This window comes from Drosophila grimshawi, unplaced genomic scaffold (assembly GCF_018153295.1).
Source record: "Drosophila grimshawi isolate 15287-2541.00 unplaced genomic scaffold, ASM1815329v1 contig_44, whole genome shotgun sequence".
In the NCBI taxonomy this organism is placed as follows: domain Eukaryota; kingdom Metazoa; phylum Arthropoda; class Insecta; order Diptera; family Drosophilidae; genus Drosophila; species Drosophila grimshawi.
The window spans coordinates 2734608-2759629 of record NW_025063240.1 but is presented as its reverse complement, the minus strand read 5'-3'; the positions used below and the strand labels follow the sequence as shown (position 1 = coordinate 2759629).

The window sequence follows — 25022 nt, the reverse complement described above, 5'->3', positions numbered from 1 at the left end:
CTCATTATCGATCAAAATCATCAGTTCAATTATTTGTATTTCATGGTATTTTTATTAGTTTTTAAATTTTAATTTTTTTTTTTTGTCTGTATATCATACATATTATCTTATTAAATTTGTGGGCTTTGTAAAAAACTTAAGTTTCTTTAAAATATGCTTGACATAAATTATTATTATTTGTTTTAATGTTTGTGTTGATTGTTTAAGGGAAAACCTAACTAAAAACTATGAACATAGCACATTTTAAATTGTTTGTGTTGTGCAGCCATAAATATACGCGTATTGTATGCACAAAGAAATATCGAAATGACATTTGTTAAATGGAAAATTTTGATTATATAATAATAATAGACATATAAATTATGCGAACAAACCTATTGAAAGTTGCCTGCACCTATATGCGATTTCGTAACATAATTTAAACTGAGTTTGGCTTGCATTCTGCCCATAAACATTGCTGATTATCCTTTGTTTCGTGTATGTAATTAATAAATCGAAACATGCCTATATATATATATATTTTGCGTGTGTATATATATATATATATAGATGTATATATATGTGTATGTTTACATTATTCATAACTTAAAGACTATATGAGCGTCGAGCGCAGGCGCATTTATAAGCTTTAACAAAAATTATATTTAAAAAAAGAAACAAAAACTACGCACGTACTCGCATATCAAAATATTTACATTGGACAACTGTCAGTTTGGTTGTCAGTTTAAAAGTTGCTCAAGTCTCGACTAAGATTTTGCACTTGAAACGATCTGTTGTTATTTCTTTAATATTACTTGTAGCTTTGTGTGTAGATCTGTGTGTATGTGTGTATAGAGTACTCGTAGTTTTTCTTTAATCACATGTTGTACGCTCAACTTAAATGGGGCAAATAACTTAAGGAATTGTCGACAATGGATGTGTGGATTGCTCTCTCTTTCTCTCTAGGCATTCTCATCGGTTACATAGATGTATCCATGCTGCTGTAATATGCTCAAGCGTTTCTCGACGGCATCGCGATCTGTAAAGGCAAGATTAAGATTAGTTGTAGGTCAGCCAACCACAAGCAGTAGAAACTACTTGGTTACTGCTCTTATTTGACGTACATTTATTCAACAGCAATTTGTCCTGTGGATGATTGCACTTTTGCACCAAAGAGTGGAGCAAAATGTGTGCAGTATTGTAGCGTTCAAAGCAGTTCTTCGTATTTTTGAGAAGCTCATCCAAAGCAGCCGCCTGACACTGTAAAGCCAACGTGAAACACAATTCGATTAGAAAACATGTGTGGGCGTTTTTCTTTTTGGGATTCCTGCTCCACTTACCATATCCAGCGCATAGTCATAGAGTATTTTATCTGCGGTTATGTTAAATGCGTTTGCCTTCTGTAGGAGGCCGGTGCCATTGAGACGCTTCGACTCCGACAAGATGCTGCGATATTTGGCATTCATGGTGAGCAGCGCTGCGGGTAAAGCCAATTGCAAATTGAATTAGGCTTGGACGTGGGACACTCAATAGGTATTCAACACTTACCGTTCTTCACATTCGACGACGGCTTCAGCTGACCGTTGCGCAGCTGGTGCGAAGCCAGGTTTAAGCCGGACGATAGCAGCTGGAGGGCGCGAACAAGAAGCACCAGACGCTCCGCTCGCTTGCAGTGCTCCGGGGCGTGAGGTGGAATATGATGGTGCTCGGCTGCGTTCTGGCTGCCGGCGACCATCAGCGTTGAGAGCGGCGCACAACGAGAGTCGGCCACCTCTTGGATGCAATCGGTGAGTGCCAGCACGAAGTTGAGCTTGGAAAGTGTTTCGTTGTGCTCGCGATCCATTAGCGTCTCCTCGGACAGCTCCGGGGCCAGGAATGCATGCGGCTCTGTGCCCGGAGCTGTGTCCAGCAGGCTATGCAGGCCGCCAGTGGCACCCAATTCGGGCAGCGTAAAGGCACGCGGTCCCAGCATGTGGTGATGGTGATTGTTATTCTCCGATCCGCTGCCTGCAGATCCAATCGAGCCCAGGGACCCGGGTGCCACTAGCAGCGTGGGACTGCCAAGTGTTGGCAGTTTGGTCAACGCGGCGGACGGAAGCACCGGCGAGCTGTTGCCACTTCTGCGCAACGGCGACTGTGAGTGTCCCGGCGACACTTGCCATGTGCTGGGCGCATGCGCCGGCGGTGTCTCCGACAGCGAGCCACCAGAAGCGGAACGCATCCGGGTCGGCGGGGTGCCAATTGCAAATTGCACGGCCGGCGGCGAAATAGAGTTGATGTCACTGCTGACGCTGCTCTTGCGCTGATCCGGACGCGGCTGCTTAACACTGATTGGCTGCGATCGCGGTATTTGATGACCAGCAGCCGCCAAGGTGGCCACGGTGAGCGGCATGCCACTCTGCCGACCCGGCGAGCCGACGGCAACACCAGCGCCCACATTTGGAAGCTGGCGACGAGCCGGTGCAGGCACTGGCTTGGGCTCCGAGATGGGCAAACTGCTGGGACGAGGTGGACTGGATTGGTTCTGTGTGGGCTGCTGCTGCTGCTGCGGCTGACGAGCCTGCCCGGCTGCTGTCTGGCCCTGACGCTGATCCTCGGGCAGATTCTTGGGCACCAGCACAAAATCATCCGAGTCCTCGTGCGAACTGCAGGAGGCACTGTTGTTCTCGCTATCGCACAGCACACCCACCGGGGTAATGGTGGCGCAAATAGCCGGATTACGCACCACAGAGACTGTCATCAGAATAATAAATAATAGTTAGTCAAACTTTCGCAGTTGAAGAGATCAGAAGTTCAAGAGCAGTTGAAGTAAACTCACTGGCATTCTCCTCATCCATCGCTGCCTCCTGCTCTTCACGCTCCTTCTGCTGCTGCTCGGCCAGTTTGACCAGCTGCAGCTCCTGCTCCAGTTGCTGTTGCAGCGGACTCTTTGCCTTGAAGGGCGGAGTGCCGCTAGACATCGATGGCAAATCAGCTATTCATATAATCAGATGGTTAGATTAGTTATGAGCACAAGTGGACAGAGAAGAGTTGAAATCTTACCTGGCGAGACGGCTGCCTTCTTGCCCTGCAGAAAGGGATGCACAAAGAAGCTCTCATAGGATATGCGATCCTTGGAATTACGACGCAGCAGACACAGCAATAAATCGCGCAAATCCGGCGATACGCCATGCGGTATTCTATAAAAGATACACACAAACTAAAGTCAGATCTCGCTTTATTATACAACCCAAAGGTATATCTTACTTGGGAGCCAGATTCGCATTCTGCTCGTAGTAGAACTTCAGCTCGTTGGGCGTTTGTGCATAGAATGGCGCCTTGCCCGTCAGACATTGATAGACAATCGTGCCCAGCGACCAGAGATCGGCTTTTGCATCATATTGTAGCGACATAATCACTTCCGGTGCCTGTTAATATTTGTGTTTTTACAGTTAGATTGGGAAGGCGTCAATTTGATTTGAGGAAACTGCTTACCATGTACATGGGAGAGCCGCACAGGGTAGCTGCCATGACGCCCTCGTTGAGAAAACGAGCGAATCCAAAATCAGCTGTAATAATAAAATGACAATGTGATTAGTATTCTAATTTGCACTCTTAAATTCTTAAAAAATATATGTCTAGAACTTAAGAGTCTTAAAACATCTGAATTAAGTGCTTCTGGGAAGCCTTTGAATTTGGTGTATAAGAATAGTTCATTCCAAAACATGTTTTTATATTTCGTATTTTAAGTTTTTGAGAAGACTACAAATGTTTGCATAAATTATTCATGTTAATATATAACACATTTATAGAAATAATATTGAAACCACTATTATTATAAGCAGAGTTTACAGTCTAGTCTCTAGTGGTCTTACTTAAATTATTAATTGAGATACTATTTGAAGATAAATTTATTATAGTTAATATTTATAAATAAAAAATAGGAATAATCTTATAGATAAAAATACTGCATTTTTTTATTATTTAAATAGGATTTCCGAGCACTAGAATACTTCGCTAATTAGAAGCACCCACAAATTTATAATTTTCAAAGAAGATAAGAATCAGAGAACTGAAGAAACCTTAAATTATAAATTAATTTTTATTCATCAGTGTACTAATTGTAATGATACATTTATAATTTTAGCAACACTCTCTAAGCGATTTGCTTGATTGGATTTGCTTACCAATTTTCAGCGTTATTTTCGATGGTGCTGGCAAAGTTTTGCCATAGTTGTGCGACAGTAGAATGTTTTGTGGTTTGAGATCACGATGCACAATTCCTTTGGTATAAAGTGCTTTCATGGCACCAGCTACGAAAGTAACGAAAACCAACTTGTTGATTAGTTTGTGTTAAATATGAATAAGTCAACAAATTACTTACCTAGTTGTATGAGAAATAGTCTGACTGTGTCCTCGCTCAAGGTGCCCTTAACGCTCAGATAATCCGCCAGATCACCGCCATTGCAATACTGAAACATACAAAAAAGGACAAAAATTAGCGTCATTTCATAGTTCATAATTTAAGTATGTTAATTTGATTTTAATTTAATTCAATTCTCAATACAAACAAATCTACTGGAAATGTCTGAGCATGATTAACTGTGGTAATTTTATCTTATCTTATCTGCAGGTTCACTCCCACTTTTTATCTCTCCCTTCTTACTTACTTTACGTTACTTTCCTTATTACTAAACTGCTCCCGTTTAACAATTTGATGTTTCATTGGGCTTTTTTCTGGGTTTCCCCAATCCTTGCAATATATTTTGAGCAATTGTAAATATTAATACCTCTAGATTTATTTATTTATTTTATATACTTTATTGTTATTTATTTGTTTTTATTTGTTAACCAGTAACAAGAAACATTTAACTGGCCATTGTCTTCTGCTCGCGGTTAATATTGATGACAGCCAAAAAAAATAAAAAACAAATACAAATCATTGTAGGTCGTTCTGAGCCAAGTTGTTCGGCATTTGATTTAACTGCACAGCTGGCAAAATTACAAACAAAGAGATTTGTCGGCACGCAAGCCTGTAAGCCAAATTCAATTAGCCAACTGCTGCTGTGGGGAACAGCTATAAAAGACGCAGTGCATTCGTTGGGCAGACTATAAGCAAAAATTGTGTGGAGCAGTGTGCAGTCGAGCAGTGAAGAAATGGGGGATCCCGTGAGGACGCTGTGCAATGCCAGCGAGAGTCCTGTGCTGAGACCGGAGGCACGTGTCTCGGGCAACGGTGATCTGCAGTTTCTGGGATGGAATGTACCGCCGGATCAAATACAGTATATACCGGAACACTGGCTGACCCAGCTGGAGCCGCCTGCATCGATGCACTATATGCTCGGGGTATTCTACATCTTTCTGTTCTGCGCCTCGACCGTTGGCAATGGAATGGTCATCTGGATATTTAGCACATCGAAATCACTGCGCACACCATCGAATATGTTTGTGCTAAATCTGGCCGTGCTCGATTTTATAATGTGCGCCAAGGCGCCCATGTTCATCTATAATAGTTTCCATCGGGGTTTTGCACTGGGCAACACTGGCTGCCAACTGTTTGCGGCCATCGGTTCGTATTCGGGTCTGGGTGCTGGCATGACCAATGCGGCAATTGGCTACGATCGATTCAATGTCATAACGAAGCCGATGAATCGCAACATGACCTTCACCAAGGCGATCATGATGAACATCGTCATCTGGCTTTACTGTACTCCATGGGTTGTCTTGCCGTTAACCCAGTTCTGGGATCGCTTTGTGCCGGAGGGTTATCTGACATCCTGCAGCTTTGACTATCTGTCGGATAACTTTGATACACGCCTCTTTGTGGGCACCATATTCTTCTTTGGCTTCGTGTGCCCCACACTGATGATCCTCTACTACTACAGCCAGATAGTGCAACATGTCTTTAGGCATGAAAAGGCGCTGCGCGATCAGGCCAAGAAGATGAACGTGGAATCGCTGCGATCCAATGTGGACAAGAGCAAGGATACGGCCGAGATACGGATTGCCAAAGCAGCCATTACCATATGCTTTCTGTTCTTCGTCTCCTGGACGCCATACGGAGTGATGTCGCTAATCGGCGCATTCGGTGATAAGAGCCTGCTGACACCGGGTGCAACAATGATACCGGCATGCACCTGCAAGCTAGTGGCCTGCATTGACCCCTTTGTGTATGCCATCAGTCATCCCAGGTACCGCTTGGAATTGCAAAAGCGTTGTCCCTGGCTGGCCATCGAGGAGAAGGCGCCCGAGTCCAGCTCGGCGGTATCCACAACGACATCGACACAGGATCAGACAACGGCGGCCTAAGCAGTTAAATAGTTAAACAACGACGACTACGGATTGGAATATGTCAATGTTGAACCTTCTCAACTAACCGGAAATTGATCTTTGCCCGATACTTGATCTCGCCTCAACTTGTCTCAACACGTAATACGATGCAAGTGGTTTATAATAACACAATCGAATATTATTCGTATGATTTGTAGTGCACTATCTAAGCTAAACTAAGTGTAGCAAACTAAATGCAATGTTAAAAAATGTAAAAAAAAGAAAGAAAAGAAAATGAGAGAAGAATATAAATAAAATTTACTGCTGGAAGCATGGCAAACAAATCGCGTACTATGCGAATGAATTCAGCTCAATCAAGAGAGCCCACATGCCATTATTGTATGTGAATTATTCATGACATGTGATTTTCCTCAGATTCAACGAGATCTTTTGTCCGACCGACAAGCAATAATGGAATATAGTATGTACACATTTCTTGACTGCGACGATACTGTCACAAGGTCAAAGTGAAATGATTTATGACAATTTCTAAATCCGAAAAATTAAGAAGCTCCCGCTCAGTATGAGAAAGGGTTAATGGAATAGCTGCTTTGAAAGCTGCCTTATACAAAAGCAATTCCTTAGGGTTAACTTCAACTTTCAGTTGCTTGTGCAAAATTACCGCAAGCTCAAAATGCAGCTGTCTTTTAAAGCAGCTTATTCATTACGACTTATTTCCCTATTCAATATTTGTTTACCTATATTCGTTCGAAACTGCCTTTTGTGAGAGTTTAAAAAGGTTCTGAAAATTTTATTGCAGATTCAAATGACCTTCGAAATGCTAACAAAGCAAAACAAAGTTTGCAATGCGTGCCAAAAAAAAACCCTATTTTCTGGGAAATTGTATGCACAATGAGTAACAGCATTTTTTGATAAATATGCCAAAATGTGTGGACCACTTATGCGCACTGGACTGTAATGAGTGAACAATGAGCTCTAATAAAAATTACAACAACAATATTAGGCAATTAAAAAATAACAAAAGAGTTGACTTGGACTGGCGAACAGTCAAAGCACAAAAACGAAACTTAAAAAAAAAACAATCAGAATAAAACAAAAGTCAATGACATGTAAAGCACACAGCAAATAAAAGACAATTGCAACTGGGAGATAGAGATAGATAGAGAGTGAGAGAGAAAGAGAGAGAACGCCCGCTACTTCATGTTCACTTTGAGTTATATTTTGATAATTTTGAGAATATTAAAACAACGATTCGCATTATCATAAAACACACTTGCCAAATTCTAATGTAAGAGACGTAGAGTTGGTAACAAAAAAAAGCTTGGTCTGAGAGAGCGTGCCACTCTCTCTCTCTCTCTCTCTGAGTTTGTAGCGTTGGCATCGATGCCACAATCGGTGCGCTGCTCAGTTTGTCAGGGACGTTCGCACCATTCGCATGGCTCGCGGCAAATGTGTATAAGTTAGCCGCACATATACATTATTAAACTGTGAATAATATGCTTAAAGCTCGCGCAACTTGTAGACTTCAAACATTGAATGTGTCGTATAAAAACATTTTATACTAAAAGACGACACCATTCAGAAAACAACAACTAGATGTCGTCAGCGACTAAAGTTCAACCAGGCGATAAAAAACAAGCAGCATTTCAATGTGTACACATTTCTGTGTTCATTTCAAGAAACAAACTACAACGCAATGATAAAGCCTGTTTTACTGATTAATTTAAATATTTATTTAATACGTAATTGTGCGTAATTTTCGGTATTGTATCCTGAGAATAATCAATAATTAACACACAAAACTAATAAGAAAATACCAAAAAAATTTGAAATAAAAACAGTTGACAACAAAATAAATTTTTCAAATGGAAACAGCAGAGTCCGCAATGAGCTGAGTGTTTAATAACACAACAATTTGAGATAAGATTAGCGATTAGACAAAGCAAAGCGTTTAATAATTGCTCAGACAACCAAGTAAAAGTAAAACGTGTAGCGCACAAAGAGAGCGAGAGAGGGAAAGAGAGAAACATTTCAAAATTGACAGATGAGAGAGGGGTGAGGCAAAGTGAGGCGCAGCCGTGAGAGACTCATTCTCTTCATCAAAAGAAAAGAAAGAAAAAATACACTCACTAATGAAAACACCTGCACAGCATAAAACAAAAACATATGCAAAAGTTCGCTCGCTGCATTTGGCAGTCTTGCGGCTTTCGCTCAGCTTTTATATCGATATATCTCAGTCACAGGTTGGCAGTGAGCGTGTTCGGTTTGTCTCGCGTTTCGCCGAGTGTGCGTCTTGTGACGACGAATGCTTCAAAATTGCCTTTGCTTTTAGCATTGCTTGTGTGCAAATTCAAATATACGATATATGTATATAGGAATATATATATATAGACATGTGTATGTGTGTATTATAATAATTTGGCGGAGCCTTCAAGCTAAACGGAAATTATTTCAGTGAATCCGAAATTGGATGTGGCTAACAGACTAAGAAATTAAACAGGATTATCGACATATATAACTGAACACATACATATATATGACTACTACAAGTATATACTTATATATATATATATCTGTTGTAATATATTGATCATTGTACATTCGTTCTTTGAAATAAAATTACTCATTCGAGCTATTTACAACGAAATGGATACATCTAGTGTTGGAATTTCACATTTTCCCATTTCCCGCTAAACGGCCGCGATAATTAGATATTATAAAAACAACAATAAAAGTTTAAAACGCGTACTAAAATATTACAAAACTAGTGTTCAACTGGATTTCAGTGTTTAACGGCCTTATTATATAATCAAATTTCTTCAACTTTATTCAACAGTATGACAAGTGAAACAACAATTTCATGATGAAATATTACCCTGCATAAAAATAAAAGCAAAACAAAACAAAAAACACTACAACCACAAAGCACATTTAACAAAAAACAATAACCTTAATCAAAATGCACGTTTATTACAAATTTGGATTACTTTTAATATTTTTGCTGAGCGTCAGGTAAACAACAATAACAATAAACCTAAAAATAACAAGAAACTGTATAACTTGTTTTAAATCTTTTACCAGTTGTTTAGCCAATAAATAATTGCAATTTCTAGCTAACCTTTAGTCTTTTCAATTTAACAAGAACAACTTGAACACGAATAAGAAATTGATTATATCAAACACAATCGTCACATTCTTCGTGACACATTCAGAGATAAACCTTTCGCACTTGAAGACAAAGTACAAGGTACAACAATCCGCAAGCGAATTCAAAGAAAACCAGTTGAAATTACTCGGGTACATTTACTTAAACGGACCTTGAACCTGCATTATATCAAACTGACATTGTTTATAACAATTTTTTATGACCGTCGAAAACGGTAAAAATTACATAAGTACCTCAACTCAATTATACTCAATTATTTTTATTATATATAGGTAGGTATATGTATGTAAGTATGGGTTTATATGTGCGACTAGTTTAATCGACAAGTTGATAAGAGAAACGGTTGCAATTTGCAGATAATTTTCACTTATCAATAGCTGTTTATTCAATGCGGCAAACATTCAAAGAGTTTAGAGCAAACATACCTAACCGTCTTATGACTCAGACGTAGACACGTCTATTTACAGACAACTAGTGTCAAGGGTCCTCATTATTGATTTATGCCACACTCGAACTTCTTGTCCTACAAGTGTCCTCTTGACATTTTACGATTGACGGTATTTGGTCACACTTATCAAGCATGAATAAAATTATTTGAGAATAATAGATAACAAATTAAAATTGTTTATATCGATTGAGTTAAATTAGTTCAAATCAGCATTAGGTTAATCTTGAACTAATCGTCATTGAAAGCAACGTTGAGTGTTTTGTAAGCACACTTATCAACTTATAAAACTAGCAATATCTGTACTAAATCCCATACTATAAATACCTATAACTAAGTAGAGCTCAGACATCTACGTCTATTAAATGCACATACTTACATTCTAGTGTAGTCTTTATATGTATTCTCGAGAATGAACAGTCACGCAATTTAAAACAAGTTGCAAGTGGCGATTATGGGAAGCACTCGACGCACTGTCCGTCCATATAGTCAGTCCGTCAGTAAGTTACCTCGTAACATTTTAAACACACACAGACACATGTAAACTGAATGGAATGCTTGGCTGGCTAAATCCCGTACAATCTGGCGACGCGCCTAATGAAGGTTTCAGAATTTGCCAAGCGACATGACTTGGCCAAAATCACGGCAAACCCACAACAGAAGTGAGAGTGAGAGTGAGCACCAGAATCAATGAAGAAATGAAAACGAGAAGGCGAACAGGGGGAAAAAACCGGCTAAGTTGTCGCTGCAGCCATGACGTAAACTGGTTTCCCGCCCTATTTTCATTCATGCGGATCCACACGGGCAACAACAAACAGCAATAACAAACAAACGCGAATAATGATAAAGAGCGGCGGACAGGCGACTTTGAGTGCAAAACATAAAAACAACACCAAAAGATAAGACGCTTAACTAAAATATACCCTGCACTTAATTCACATTAAATATTCGAAAGCAGTTTATGTAAATGGAAATAAGAAGCTTTTTAAATTCTCTATACTAATCAGAAATACTAGTGTTTTTTTTTCCAAAAATTAAAACTAGAATCTAAGTTTTACTAATATAATGATTAGTAGAATAATAATTTATTTTATGTGGACTAATAAATCCGCATTTTTAGAAAAAGTTGAATAAAACCTTCAATTTAAAATTAAAGTTACAAATGAATTGATATAAAGTCAAATATTTATAATAAAATTTAAAACGAAAAAATAAAATAAAGGAGAACACAATAAAAAACTGGTACTCGAAATACGATTCTAAGACTTCAATATGTTACACCCCACTTAGTCTACTTACTATAGGATATTGTGTGTGGCGTGTTTAAATATGTTAGGAACAGTTGCTGGACAAATTACTGGGAGTGCCCGCCTGCGTCTGATGTAATCTCACGTCACAGCCAATTTGGAGTTTTTGGCTAAACAACTTGGAAAAAAAAAACAGTTCCTAATTAAACGACTCAACTTTGCTAATTTCCCAATAAGCATAAGTATAACAAGGTTGCATTCTGCTTTTTGGTTTTACAGTATTAGCTCGACAGCGCCAGCGGACAAGAATGAGAGTCTCGAATATGACGATAATGATGACTATTCTGATGAAGATCAGCTTAACGAATCACCAGAGATAGCAGAAAATCGCCAAATGCAGCTAACATCAACGACAACAACCACATTTAGGCCCATTTTTAGTGAGTTTGTGACTATTATAAAATCACATCATATATTGCATCCATATATCGAAATGTTTATATATCAATTATTGTAAATTCACATAATTGAATTTATTTATTATTTTTTATATGATTATGATCTTTACCTTTCTTATATTTTCTATTAAACGTCCACTCTCCTCTATGTTCACTTTTTCAATTGATTTTTTGCCACTATTTTCCATACAGGCATTCCACGTCGCAGCAGCCATGTGCTGGAGCCGAGCTGTCCGCGCAGTTGCCACTGCCTGGAGGATTTCAAGTATGTGCAATGCATCAATGCCCATTTGACCCAGGTGCCGCTGGATTTGCCCAAGAGGGCGGCAATTATTGATTTGAGTCACAATGAGATTGCTGAGTTGCGTGCCGAAGATTTTGCCAATTTATCCAAACTGGTCGAGATCAATTTAAGTCACAATTTGTTGAGGCGTCTTGACAAGGAGGTAATCCACAATGCAAACACATTTTTAATATTTGATAATAGTATACATTGTTTTCCGTTTAGGCATTCAATGGCTTGGAACGCTTGAGTCGCCTGCGTTTGGCCAACAATCAATTGACTAATATCGAACCCGACACCTTTGCGGGGGCCACCGATTTGACGCTGTTGGATCTAAGCAACAATAGCATTGTACAACGCACAGAGGGCTCCTTTTTGAATCAGCCCAGTTTAAATGATTTTAGCTGCTCGAATTGCAGCTGGACAGAGCTGCCGGAGCAGATTTTCATGAATATGAGCGGACTGACTGCTCTGCGCTTGGATCACAACGAATTCAAACGAGTAAGTTGCGCGCCAAATACCCACACGAATAGTTATCGATAAGTGTTGGCCGCAGACAAGTTGGCAGCACTGAAATATACGTATGTAGCATATGTAGTTATCTCGCTCTAGCCTCTGTCATGCGCACTTGTGCCCATACCTATACGCTGATGCTTCTTCTTTATTTTTTGTCAGCAAATCAATACGCGAGCTTTCACACCGCTGAAAGACCTAATTAAACTAAAGCTGCCCGAACTCGATCAGGCCAACATTGAGGAGCTGTGCAATCTGCTAAAGACCATTGACAACATCAGCTTTAAGCACTTTGATCTTAGCTGCTTTGAGCTCGTCCTGGGCACATCATTCAACGAGAGCCTCATCCAGGCCACAGATCCCCCATTTAAGCGTGTGACGTCGCTGCCAACAACACCAAAAGCAGCGACGCCAGCGACGCCGCGCACGGGTAAATTAAATAAACAAAATGTCAACTTTATATATATATACTGATGAAAAAGTAAATCTGTCTCAGCAGCCAATCGAAATCGAAACAACAACAACGGCATGTCCAACGAGACGGTCAGCAATGTGGCCAAGGCGGGCATCATGACTGAAAACGGCGGCAGCCAAATCCCTGCCAAGGAGGAACCATATAAGGTGCCCATCTCCCAGGAGGTCATCAACACACTGCTCATATGTAAGTGCCACACAAACTTGATGATGATGCACATTATGAAAAATGTTAATAATAATTGCAGGCATTATGTTCATAGCGGTTGTGGGCATTGTTGTGGGCTTGCTGTGCCGCAAGGATGTGGGTGGCATTAAAACGAAATGCTGCCGCACCAGTAAACCGGAGCCAAAGGATCAGGTGCATCCCACCGAGGAAATACCGTTAAATAAGCTAGCCTAAGACGCACATTCGCTTCTCTTCTGCCTTACATACACATTACACATAATTCCAACAATTCCATTTTACGGGAACAAAAATTGCGTTTATTACGGAGACAAGACGAATCGAGACAAGACGACATTTTAAAAGCTCTGTTCGCACAAAATGTATTTCCAAAATTGTAGCGGGAATTTTAGATTTAGTCTATAGTTAGTTTTAAGTCCGCCTAGTCGCTTAGCCCTTTATTGTTTGACTATTTAGCATTGGTAGCAACAATATGTATATTTTGTAGTCACTTTTGGACCACACACACACGCATCAAATCATATCGATAATATTATCTACGACAAAAACTGTTAGCTCTTAGTCATTTTCCTACTCTTAATATAGACCTTTTGCCAATTACACAATAAAATTAATTATTGTAAATAGTCTACAAATAAAATCGAATTTTAAATTTATTGTTGCAGATGACATGCAAAATAACACTTAGTATTGGTACTAATTAGGGAATTTTGAATAGAGTAGCAACGACGTCGGACTATAAACGCGTTTGCATATGAAAATATATAGATTAGTCGAAGGAAATGTTAAACATATTAGTTTTCATTATACCTATATATTTCAACGATCTGCGGCCTCCTAATATGTATAGATATATCTGTATTACTAGTCGAGTCCATATAGTCATGTCCGATTAACTTTATTGCGAGCTACTCCCTCAATTGATTCTCAAAGCTATATTGATGAAGATTGGAATACATCTGTCATATTGCCGAGGCCCATTGTATCGGATCACTATATCATATAACTGACAGAGAACCCGTGGGTCGAGACTAAACATATATTGTTTACGTTATTGAGCTGCTGTATCTACCATCTTATAGTGAAAGTTTGATATACGCAAGGGGATCTAGTGTTCGACGTGCCTTCTTTTTATTTAAATAACTTTTCACACGAAGCACTCGTCACGTCATTTAGTCGATGGAATGAATAGAATTATAGCGCAAAGTTCGCTATATATGTATATGTTAATTGAACAAAAATAAACTGATTACAATACGAATTAGAGCACAAGGAAGGGCATTGGATGCGGAGTCAGGGTAGACACACACGGAATAGGAATGGGGTCAAAGTCAATCAAAGCAAACGCATGTTTTTATGTGCAGTTTAACAAAAAAAAAAAAGAGGAGATAATGAATAAATAATCTATACTAAAAATATGCCTATGCATATGTATTGTGTTATTGTAGCACCTGTACAATATTTGAATTGAGCCAAGGGCAAGAGAATTCACATTACGCACATCCGATAAATCTCTTTCGTAAGGGATTTGAATATCTTTGTGAAATAAACAATGTGCTGACAACGAAAACGACGCCATTTAATCTTATCAATCAAGCAATAATGCTTTGCCGAGGAATCTGACCTATTTTCGAAATCATAGAATCATTCAACACTGCGCGCTAAAAATATGCGAACGCTTATAATGGGTAGTGGGTGTAAACAAAAATAAGCAGAAAACAAGGCAGAGACGCGACATCAGGAAGTAAATTATCAGATAGTTAAAGTCAATAAACTTTAGTCTAGGCTAAATTGGCAAAGTCAAAGCCAACAACCCGTTCACAAATATTTAAGCAAAAATAATCCCACTTTGATACTAGCCACTATAACAAAACATTTAAGAGCACACCACAAAGAAGAATTCAGAAATCTTATTAATCGCATAGAGGACATATAATTAAAAACAAATGAATCATATATATTTTTATAGTGGACGGGGAATGGGAATTTCTATATTACTGCTTTCTAAATGTTACTCAAGACGTATATTCAATCAATGTGAGCGGTTTGAGCTATAGGGTATACCAAAGTTGAGAACTTGAATGTTACGTTCTCTGTGTTTATTTGGTTTTCGTATAGAATTCGCAACTTCCGCAATTAATTGCGTAGCGTTTTAGCTGAAAGTGCCCCCCGGACGCGAGAGGGATGCGACGCGTGCTGGGGCGACATGAAATGTGGCTACGTGCAGTTCGAGGTGCACTCTGTGGCGACGGCGAACAGCAACCGAACTGAGTCATACGATATCATTGATGTTTACACCCAGTAATCGTGCAAAACATTAGAAGTTCTCTATCAGAGTTCTATAAGCAATGACGTTGCACATTTCGGTTTTGACTTCTGATTAGGCAAAAAAATAAATAAAAACAAAGAGAAAAGAAAAGAAAAGTAAAGTCAACTCACCTCCATGACCAGATTGACACAATCCTGGGACTCTTTGCAATCCAACAGGGCCACAACGTTCTCATGGTGCAGCTCCGTTAGTTCCTTAAGAATTTTGATCTCCTTGCCGAGTAAATTCTGCGTCTTGATGAGCCCCTTTTTGGTAATGCATTTAATAGCCACTGGCATGTGTTTCTGAAATCACACAACACAATATTAATTATCATTAATTAGAGTTGGTTAACGCACTAAAGTCATTGAACGTCTACCATAAAATCTGTATATGTATATATAAAAATGCAAGTGAAACTCCCTCAGGCTTAACGTGACCAGAATTCTCAACGGTTGCTCACAAAGGTAAAAATGAATGTGGGTTCATTGCATGATTTTAATGACTCACGTGTTAATTAGCGAAAATCTGATATCTGATCTGGTAAAAGCGAACAGGCACACGAAGTTAAACAGAAGTGTTACAGAACTTTTTATGACAGTGAATTACATTATTTTATGATATTTAAGACATGCATTAAATCTTATTGTCATAAGAAAAATGAACACTCAATTACATGAGACCTAATAGTGAAAATTCTATGAGGTGTTGATATAGTTTGTGTTATTTGATAAAACTGAGTGCATTCATACTCAAATAAATCACAAATTTCTTTAAAATTTTAGATTTTTATCAATTTTATAGTTTAACAACACCTTTCACTACGTGTACATTTATTGTCATAACAAAGTTGCACACTCAATTACTATTTTAAATGACGTCTTACAGAAAAAATTTGATGAGGTCTTGATTCTATTTATGTAATTAGATAAATTATATTCATACTCAATAGAAAATTATTTTTATGAAATTGTAGATTTCAATTTATTTCTTTTTGTTTTCTTTATATTATAATTCAACAATACAGAATACCTATTATAAATATCATGTTAGATCTTTTTTAGATTGTATATAATTATATATATTATATTATTACCTAAAGCTGAGTACACTCAAATCATTCATTCGTAAATGGATAATTGTTTTGATAGTATAATTGTTTCCATTTTATATACTATTAAAGACAAATAAAAGGTACCTACAAATGGTAAATTTACGAATTAATTGTGGATTGCGTGATATATATAAATAAATATATTATTTTTTTGGTCTGATTGCGATTTTTCTGGGTTTTCCCCAATCCATCAACAATTGTTGGAACAATTTTACATTTAAATACCCACAGGAATGTTATACATATTATTTTCTGTGCCATCGACAGTAAATAATCTTTTGATGATTTAGTATATGGTATACGATAAGTGTTATTCATAGTCTGAAGTCTCTAGCTCTTACAGTGAAGTCTCTTAAACAGACACACAGTTTACATGACTAGATCGACTCAGTTGTTCATGAGAATCAAGAATATATAAGCTTTATGGAATAGTAGATCAATCCTGTTGCCTGTTTCATACTATATGACAACTGTATTTGAGCTTTTTATCTATTTTCAGTTAATAAAAATAAATATTTATGAACTAAAGCAGTATGTTAATATCTATTTTCAGTTGATATAAAATAAATATTTATGAATTCAATGTTTATAATTCTGAAAGCTCTTGTTCGTTATTAATTAAATACAAATCGGCTAAAATGAGTGAAAGAGAAGCGACTTTGGCAATCAAAGGCTGCCTTCTGCACAATTTTAGTCGCCTTTGGTGCAGTACTTCGAAAAACACCCTCAGCCAGCACACGATAATAACTGCAACTGTTACCATAAATTATGCATTCTATATCCGCGTGTGTGTATAGGAATATGTATCTGAAAGTGCTACTTGCAGAACGTGTCCCGGGTTTCTCGAACACCATTGCGTTTTATTAATTTATTATTAGATATGCATTTAATTGCGTTGTTGTTTTTTTCTAAAGCGCTTGCTGACTGACTGTCTGCCCAGGGCCACGTTATACACTTTACCGTCGACTGGTGGACTTAGCGATAAGCGACAAGTTCCGCCCGTTTCTCTCGTCCAGCATTTTATTTGCCCCACACTTAACAAGTGACAATGACTGGTTGTCTGTGTTTACCTGTTGGCCTTCTTTCCTTCTTGTCATCTTTTCCCCTCCGGAACCACAGTGGTAAGTGTTAATTTGTGTAAATACCTTTCATTTTGAACTTGTATCAAATATATGAAATGACGCGATATAAAAGTTGCGGACAGATTTAGCACAAAAGCACTTTTAATTCTCCCAGTGAATAAATCTGTCTATTTTCCAACTATTTAAGTCGATTTTCCCTTACTTTCAACTTATTTGCTTAAAATACTTTGACATCAAGAAAATCGCACTTTGCGATAAAAATTGTATGAATGGATTTAAAACAATTGCACTTTCTATTATTGTTGACAATCAAGCAATTCTCGCAGCTTGACCGATAACACTCAGCTGGATTCCACAAAGCATCTAAATATAGCAAAGAATGGCTTTCGTTGTCACACGGCTTTTTGATTAAAAAAATGTTTTAATGATACTTGTACATAGATCAGCGTTGGGTCGCAAAACTTCATTGGGAGATATGGCATTTACTTGAGCTGATTACAGACTCAGAGTCAACAAAATAAAAGCTTACAACCAAACGAAATGAAAGAATATTTATAGACTTGAGAAATCATATAAAACAAATGATTTCATTTGCACCAAAGCACCTTCCAGGGCAGAAGCAACAGAGATAGAGAGAGCAAGCTTGTGGAAACTCACAATTGGTGTCAGATGTTGTAAGCCACTTATGATTCAGCAACGCTCTAATTTCATCGATCTCAATTACAATCCTTCCAATAAAACATTAATACAAAAGATAGAAAGTGTGGCAACAAATCAAAACTAATGTGAATTATAATCGCATAGACGGAAGTCAGTAAAAGTTCATTAAAATTGATATGTAATAAAAAAAACAAACAAACGTTTGCATGGGAACAACATGAAACACGTATGAATGCTCTAGTCGGGAGAGCTCGACTTGGAGATACCCCGAACCCAAGTCTTCACTCCGCTTGAGTCTGCTTACATTATGTAAATTATTCTGTCAATTAAACATTTGTGAAGTATGTTCCAAATTTTAGAAGTTCGCCCAGATTTTTTTTGTCTTTTGCAATGATGATAAAGTGGTTTAGACCTGTTTTATTTTTCAATTAATTGTATTATTGTTATTTCACAAAGATAAATAAAAAAGGATAGGAAGAGTTTGTTGGAACCAGACATTTATCACAGACAACATCACATTGAAAAACCCATATAAACAGAAAATACAACCAAAAAATATAAATGTAATATTTACTTGAATGTTGCTCAACATATTTTGATGATATTTATGCAGATAATCAATATTGTGTCATCGTATATATATTATCATCTAAAACGTTATATCTTTAAAATTTTGCTTTTTATTGCTATCAAAAATTAATTTGCTAAATTGATATCTGCCTGTAACATGCTTTACCGCAACTTCGATATACTTCTACACACTTTCAATTAGTTCCCGGCACAAAAAGTAGGCGCAGTCATTTATAATCAGACCATTGAGTTACGACACTTCAAAACGACACGTGTAGACGAAATACATATATATATATTTATATATGCGCAAAAATAGCTTCCTATTGAATCAGATTCCCACATAGAACGTATCGCGCACTACAATATTCATATCAGAATTCGCATACAAACTGGTTTATCAAGCATTTTGAGACTAGTTCTACTTCGCTTACGTACTACACATATTTATTTCCAAGTCATATTCTACATAATGTGGAGTAAACAATACCCGGCAGAGTTTTGGCGATACCCTTGAAATACACATAAGGGGCAAGGCATATTAGTTTTACAACGAAGTAAGTGCCATTTTTTCTGTCATTGAAGGAAAACATTTTGAAATCAAGTTTCTTAACTTAAAGCCCGTTACAATCAGAGCGCAAAGTGTAGCCAAAAATACAGGGTATTTCATGATCATGCACATTTGATTGCCGCATTCCTCGCAGCTCTATTCATATTGAGTCAATCACGCGTTGAGCGAAATTCAAAACCTGCGACGTAGTATTTGCCAAAAGAGATTTCTGTCCAGCGTTTCGGGTTGCTTTTCCGCCAGGCTACATTTTCACCAGGCATAAACCAGTTGACTCAATTATATGAGTATTTGTGTGTGTGCGTGAGTGTGTGTATCTGCTAGATACTTTTGTGCGCTGCTGCAGATTCGTTTTGTGTCTCGCATTTTCTGCGCAATTATTTTTATTTATATATATGTTGTTTTTTTCTTCCATTTCTATCAAAAATTTGTTTTCCTCTTTAAGTTGGGGGCCATTGCACTTTGGGCTGAAATTTCTCATTCGCTTTTTGCGCTTTTTTTGTGGCCTGCTCTGTTAGCCTTATCACATAGAGGTGCATTGAACCTTAGTCAACCCAAATTTGTTATTCGTCATTCGCGCAAACTAATTTCGACAGTCGCACAAATAACATTTGTTTTGTGACCAGTCGGGGAGTGTTTTGGGGAGGGGTCGTCATGGAGTCAGCTTCCGTTTGGAGAGTTGTTAACTTTCACATTCGTTGCGAAACTATTTTGGTTTGCATTTTTTTTTTTGCTGTACTCGGGTTTCGAGCATATGTTTTAGATGCTTGTTTTTTATGCATGCATTTAGGTGATTAGGTCAAGAACTTTGTGTTTGTAAATACAGTTTACTTTTATGGCATTGAAATCAATGGAGTTGAATTTTGAGAGTTTCATTTAAGTGAAGTTAAGCTATCTCTTTCCGTTATTGGTCTGATTGGGTTTTTCTGAATTTCCCCATTCTTTACAATAAATGTTGGACCATTTTACAGATCCAGTATCTACTTTATGTTTACTTTTTTCCAACTTTAAATTTCAATTTCATTTCAGATCATTTAATTTTTAACTTTAATTTTAATTATATATTTAATCTAAGCATTTTTAGTTTGGTTGTAGCCTGTTTAAAAATTCACGTTACAATTAATACAAATAAATAGCTTTACAGCCGTAAAATAATATATTATAAAAATTGTAATAACAAATAACAATAAACATTAATGACATTCAGCAAATATTCTCTAACTAAATCACATACAATTTAATATGTTTGCAAACATGAACTGGACAAAATCTACAATAGACAGAGTTGATAATTACTATTTTACAATTGACAATTGATTAGAAGCTACTCACACAAGCCAGCCAATTTGTCGATACGTAAAAGCGACAACAACAATAAAAAGCAACAGCTGGAATAAAACAAAAACAAACTGGCGACAAAATTCAAATGTAAAATGCAATTGCACAATTACAATATGAAAAGTAAACATGCACAATAACAACAAGAAACACAACACACAATAACAACAACGGCGAGAATGTAAACGCGTGCAGTCAAAATGCCAGACAGATAGGAAAGCAGTTAGCTGTCAGACAAGGGGAGGGGAGCGGGGCCGGAGAGAGTTACGAAACCTTGTCATATTATATTAGGAAACATGAAGTGCACTGCGAGGGTTGCCTAAACATTTGGCAAAAGAACGAGAGAGACAAAAACAAAAGCAAATCAATCTGGGGTTTTTACTAAAGTTTGTGATTGAAACTCTTCAGATATGATAAACGAGTGGATATTTGTATATAATGCATATTGCATAAATGTGTTTAGCATATTTCTATTTTGCATATTCAGGCAAATTTTTTCATTAAATCAAATCAATTCGCAATTCCGATTACGATTTCACAACTAAGTGTTTTATTGTGTCTGGCAACGAAGAAGCCTATAGAAACCATATCTTCACTTTTGCACAACTACAATACAGGGTATGGACAAATAAATCTTGATTATATACTCAGTTCTGTGAATTAAGATATGATAACACATATTAAGCCAAAAATATAAAATTAACGAAGGCATGCATAATCAGTGCTAAGTAAGCGTTATCTACAGATATTAATATACTATTTATATTCATTTATAAATAGTAATAATAATTGATATCTGCAGCTGCCTTCCAAGAGCTGCCCTCGTCTATGCACATTTTATCAGAATATTACGACTTTAATGGCATTTTTGCATGATTCTTGCTCAATGTGGGATTCTAAATTATGCAATGACACGAGCGTAAACAGAAGCGTAAAAGGAACGATGATGATATAAACAAATACAGAAACATAACCAGATATGGGATCATTAAACGATATCATTGAAACACGTGTCAAAAACAAACTATTTTTTGCATAAATTGGCGATTATGTTTTTTCTGTTTTCATTGAGATTCATTCATTTGTCAATCCATTAATTCATTCATTCAGTTTTGCTTTATTTTCTGCGTAGATTTGTGTTTATTTTGAGCATCATCGTCTTTGCCTCACGTCTCTGTGTGGTTTGTTTGTTTGACTGCTGGCTGCAGGCTGCAGCACCATCTTTTGTTGTCTGCTGCTGTCTGCACATGTTCCATGTGGTCAACTATTTATAGACGGTTACCAAACGAAGCACGTGCAACATCTGCCAGCCAACGTTGTTGAAATGTCACAGATTAAAGAGTATTTCGTTGGCTTTTGTTAAGCTAGTTTATTTCCAGCAAATCTGGAATGTCTTGCATTTAAGAGCCAATCAATTAAGCAAAAACTTGTCAGCCACGAAATACTGAACTTCTCAACAGATAGAACGATTTCAATATATGTATTGCTATTTGTGTTTAGTAAAAAAGTCTTGTCACAATCGTATGTTTAAAAAAATATGCCATCAGAGCAAAGTAAAATTTCCGAAAGCAATCGTCAAAACACACAGGCAAAGTAAAACGCTCAGAGAGAAAACATTTGCGGCAACAGCTGCCCGTTATTGCATCAGCTGATTTCTGTTTCTATAAGATACGCACCTTCGCATACATATTTAATGGCCAAGAGTATCAAACAAATGTGAGACGGTCAGTATTCAATTTGTTTACAACAAACAACCAAAAAAAAAGACAACTGAGAGCAAAGAGTAAAGCTATATATATAAAATCGCAGTGCTTATCAACTGGGGCAAATAAAAAGCTGACGCATTCAAATTGTTGTTTGTTTTTGGTAGTGTGGTTTTTTCTTGGGTTTTTGTTTGTTTTTTTCTTTTTGCTTTTTCAAGTTGCTCAAATTCGTCTCGCCTTTAGTAAGTGATATATTAATTACAAATGCAATAACAACAATAAGATATGTGTTCCACATCTCTTTCACACGTACATAACTGTCATTTGTCTTTATTATGCTCGCTCTCTCTCTTTCTGTCTGTTGTCTTCTTTTTCCCTTTTTGAATTTGGCTTCCCGTCGATTGGTAAATGAGTATTTCTTGACAGGCATTTTTACAAAAGAGCTGCAACTTTTGATTTCTTTTGTGTGTGCAACACACACAGGCACACACCTGCAATCAGTTTTGGGAACCTGTTATTGTTAATGTCGTCACCTTCTATTCCATGGCATCTTTTATCTTTTTTTTTTACTTTTTATGGAAACTTTAATTACCAGGAAACTGTTTTACCGGTTTATTTAATAACTAACTATTTACACTTTTCATCAAATTGAAATAGAGACATATAATAGATAATAAGAAACTTCTTTGCGAATTGCGAAACAACTTGATATACAAAAAATAGATAAATAAAATAATATAAGTGGAACCGGTCAATCTTTTAAATAAAATTTGTAGATAATAGTTATCATTAGTTGTTTCACCAATTAATTTAAAACAACGATTTGAATAACGGATAAAAAAATGATACGCAAGCCTCTCACAAATAAAATTAATGGCTTTCTGTGATATCAGATGTTGCACAATTAAACTATTATGGTAATCCATCTATATCGACACACGAGAAAAACATACACACACCCACAAATATAATCCGTTTTCGTATCGAGGTGTATTATATTTCATCAACAAATATTCTAATTTACGTTTAAAACAAAAGTTAATTAGATTTAAAAAATATGTCACAATCTATTTCGATTTTTCTCTTTCTTGATTTGCTGTTCGCTTTTGCCCCAAAAAAGCTTCGCCTTAAAACATAAATGAACTGATTGAAGCCCATGTACACATTTTTGTATTTATTGACCCTGAACTAGTTCAAAACACTCTTCAAATAACATTCAAATACACATGCATATACACACATGTGCGTTTGTATGTACATATATATTGGGAGGCCTCACAAAGAAAAACAGAGAATAAGCAAACTGAGAAACGCACGTGTCTACTCAGCACTTTGTAAAACAAAATTCTCTTGAATTAATTAACAATAAAACCAATGAGATAAGCAAGCAATATGCGAATATGCGAAACATAAACAATAACAGCATAGCCCTTAGCAGAAAAGAGAAAGAGAGAGAGGCAGTGACTGTGATGCCGAAGGAGATTTCGACAGGCAAAAATAAAATACAAAACAACAAAGGGCGACGCCGCGACAGCTGTCGTCACATTCTTCAGGCTGCTTTTGCTGCTGCCTTTGACATTTGGCAAGAGCAAGACCAAGACAAAAAGTAGGAGGTAATATTTGTAGGTGTGGACACACTTTTTAATTGCGTTTTATGCGAAATTCGCTCGTGTTTACTGTTTGTTGCTTTGACAATGGCGTTTTGTGAATAATATTGTTGTTGTCATTGTTATTATTATTATTTTTACAAATGCGAGTCAAGCCCACACGCTCAAATCAGCAATAACAAAATGCAAAAACATTTGCACACACACAAACACACATACATACATATTTAGTCATATATGTTAATAACTGATAAAAAAAAAAACAAGTCGCATTTTGGCGCATTACTTGACGCTTTGCTTACCTTGCGATCGCGTCCTTTGTAGACCACAGCGAAGGCGCCATGGCCAAGCATATCCTTGGAGCTGTATTCATATTCCCCGACAATATTCATTGCATGCGCCGGCAGCGAGGCGCGTTTAATTTCCTAGTTGCCTTTTATATCACTTGCTGCTGTTGCAGTCAGCCACACAAAACACTCGCAGACACACACACACTCTCGCACACACACACGCACAGTTGATTGGGGGTGTTGGGTGAGGTTTTTACTTTTTCAGCTGGCTTCTGCAACTGTAATCGCTGTGGAAAATCAATTTTTTCGCATAACTCAGTTTGGGTTTTTTTTTGTGTGTGAACTTTGTTTTTTTTTCTCTCTCTCTGTAGCCAGCTGTTTCTTCCACTTACACTTGCTATAAACAATTATCGAGCACACATACACAGACACACCTGCCTTTTTGGGTTTTTGGGCTTGTAATTAAATTAAACTCTCGTGTATTCTTGTGTGGCTAGTACTGCTGTGTGTGTAATTTATTTAGTTTTCTCACACACACACTCACACTAAAACCCACACGCACACACACACAAGAAAAATAGTTAGCTCACTCGCGGTATTTTTTGTTTAATCAGTATTTACTAGTTTCTACAAAATTGTACTTTCTGCATTTAATTTCAATTGTGTATGTCTTTTTCAACTTCGCGATTGGAAATGTTATGTTGAACAGCTTGTCTTCTTCTTTTAGGAATGCCTAACATTTTACTTCTTCCTGCAGCAG

At 37.2% G+C, this 25022-nt stretch overlaps 3 protein-coding genes across 4 annotated transcripts; 2 read left to right on the top strand and 1 right to left on the bottom strand.

Annotated features, from left to right (window-relative positions):
- Positions 1 to 86: 86 nt before the first annotated feature.
- Positions 87 to 24816, bottom strand: LOC6557110 (serine/threonine-protein kinase unc-51). Its single transcript, XM_001985411.3, has 12 exons — positions 24275 to 24816; positions 15462 to 15635; positions 4343 to 4430; positions 4146 to 4271; positions 3454 to 3527; positions 3226 to 3386; positions 3022 to 3158; positions 2798 to 2953; positions 1528 to 2712; positions 1320 to 1456; positions 1104 to 1239; positions 87 to 1018 (listed from the first exon to the last, which is right to left on the bottom strand). The coding sequence occupies exons 1-12, from the start codon at positions 24362 to 24364 to the stop codon at positions 942 to 944; spliced, it is 2541 nt and encodes an 846-aa protein (XP_001985447.1). The 5' UTR covers positions 24365 to 24816; the 3' UTR covers positions 87 to 941.
- On the top strand, positions 5071 to 6572 carry LOC6556569 (opsin Rh4). The gene has a single exon (XM_001985412.2). The coding sequence runs from the start codon at positions 5116 to 5118 to the stop codon at positions 6265 to 6267; it is 1152 nt and encodes a 383-aa protein (XP_001985448.1). The 5' UTR covers positions 5071 to 5115; the 3' UTR covers positions 6268 to 6572.
- On the top strand, positions 8931 to 13648 carry LOC6557107 (leucine-rich repeat and transmembrane domain-containing protein 2). Of its 2 annotated transcripts, none has more exons than XM_032743135.2 (7): positions 8931 to 9261; positions 11387 to 11547; positions 11758 to 12011; positions 12074 to 12349; positions 12524 to 12791; positions 12858 to 13022; positions 13084 to 13648. In XM_032743135.2, exons 1-7 carry the CDS (start codon positions 9209 to 9211, stop codon positions 13236 to 13238), a joined length of 1332 nt encoding a protein of 443 aa, XP_032599026.1. In that variant the 5' UTR covers positions 8931 to 9208; the 3' UTR covers positions 13239 to 13648. The 2 variants fall into 2 exon arrangements, with proteins under 2 accessions (XP_032599026.1, XP_001985449.1); XM_001985413.3 differs by having other exon boundaries at positions 9091 to 9261; positions 12861 to 13022.
- Positions 24817 to 25022: the final 206 nt, after the last annotated feature.

Coding starts and splice junctions, on each gene's coding strand:
- LOC6557110 (XM_001985411.3), bottom strand. CDS start 24,364: ATGAATATTGTCGGGGAATATGAATACAGCTCCAAGGATATGCTTGGC. Junction 4,431..15,461: donor GTGTCAATCTGGTCATGGAG/GTGAGTTGACTT, acceptor TGTATGTTTCAG/TATTGCAATGGCGGTGATCT. Junction 1,457..1,527: donor GTCGTCGAATGTGAAGAACG/GTAAGTGTTGAA, acceptor CTTTACCCGCAG/CGCTGCTCACCATGAATGCC.
- LOC6557107 (XM_032743135.2), top strand. CDS start 9,209: ATGCACGTTTATTACAAATTTGGATTACTTTTAATATTTTTGCTGAGC. Junction 12,012..12,073: donor TGAGGCGTCTTGACAAGGAG/GTAATCCACAAT, acceptor TTTTCCGTTTAG/GCATTCAATGGCTTGGAACG. Junction 12,792..12,857: donor GCCAGCGACGCCGCGCACGG/GTAAATTAAATA, acceptor AATCTGTCTCAG/CAGCCAATCGAAATCGAAAC.
- LOC6556569 (XM_001985412.2), top strand. CDS start 5,116: ATGGGGGATCCCGTGAGGACGCTGTGCAATGCCAGCGAGAGTCCTGTG.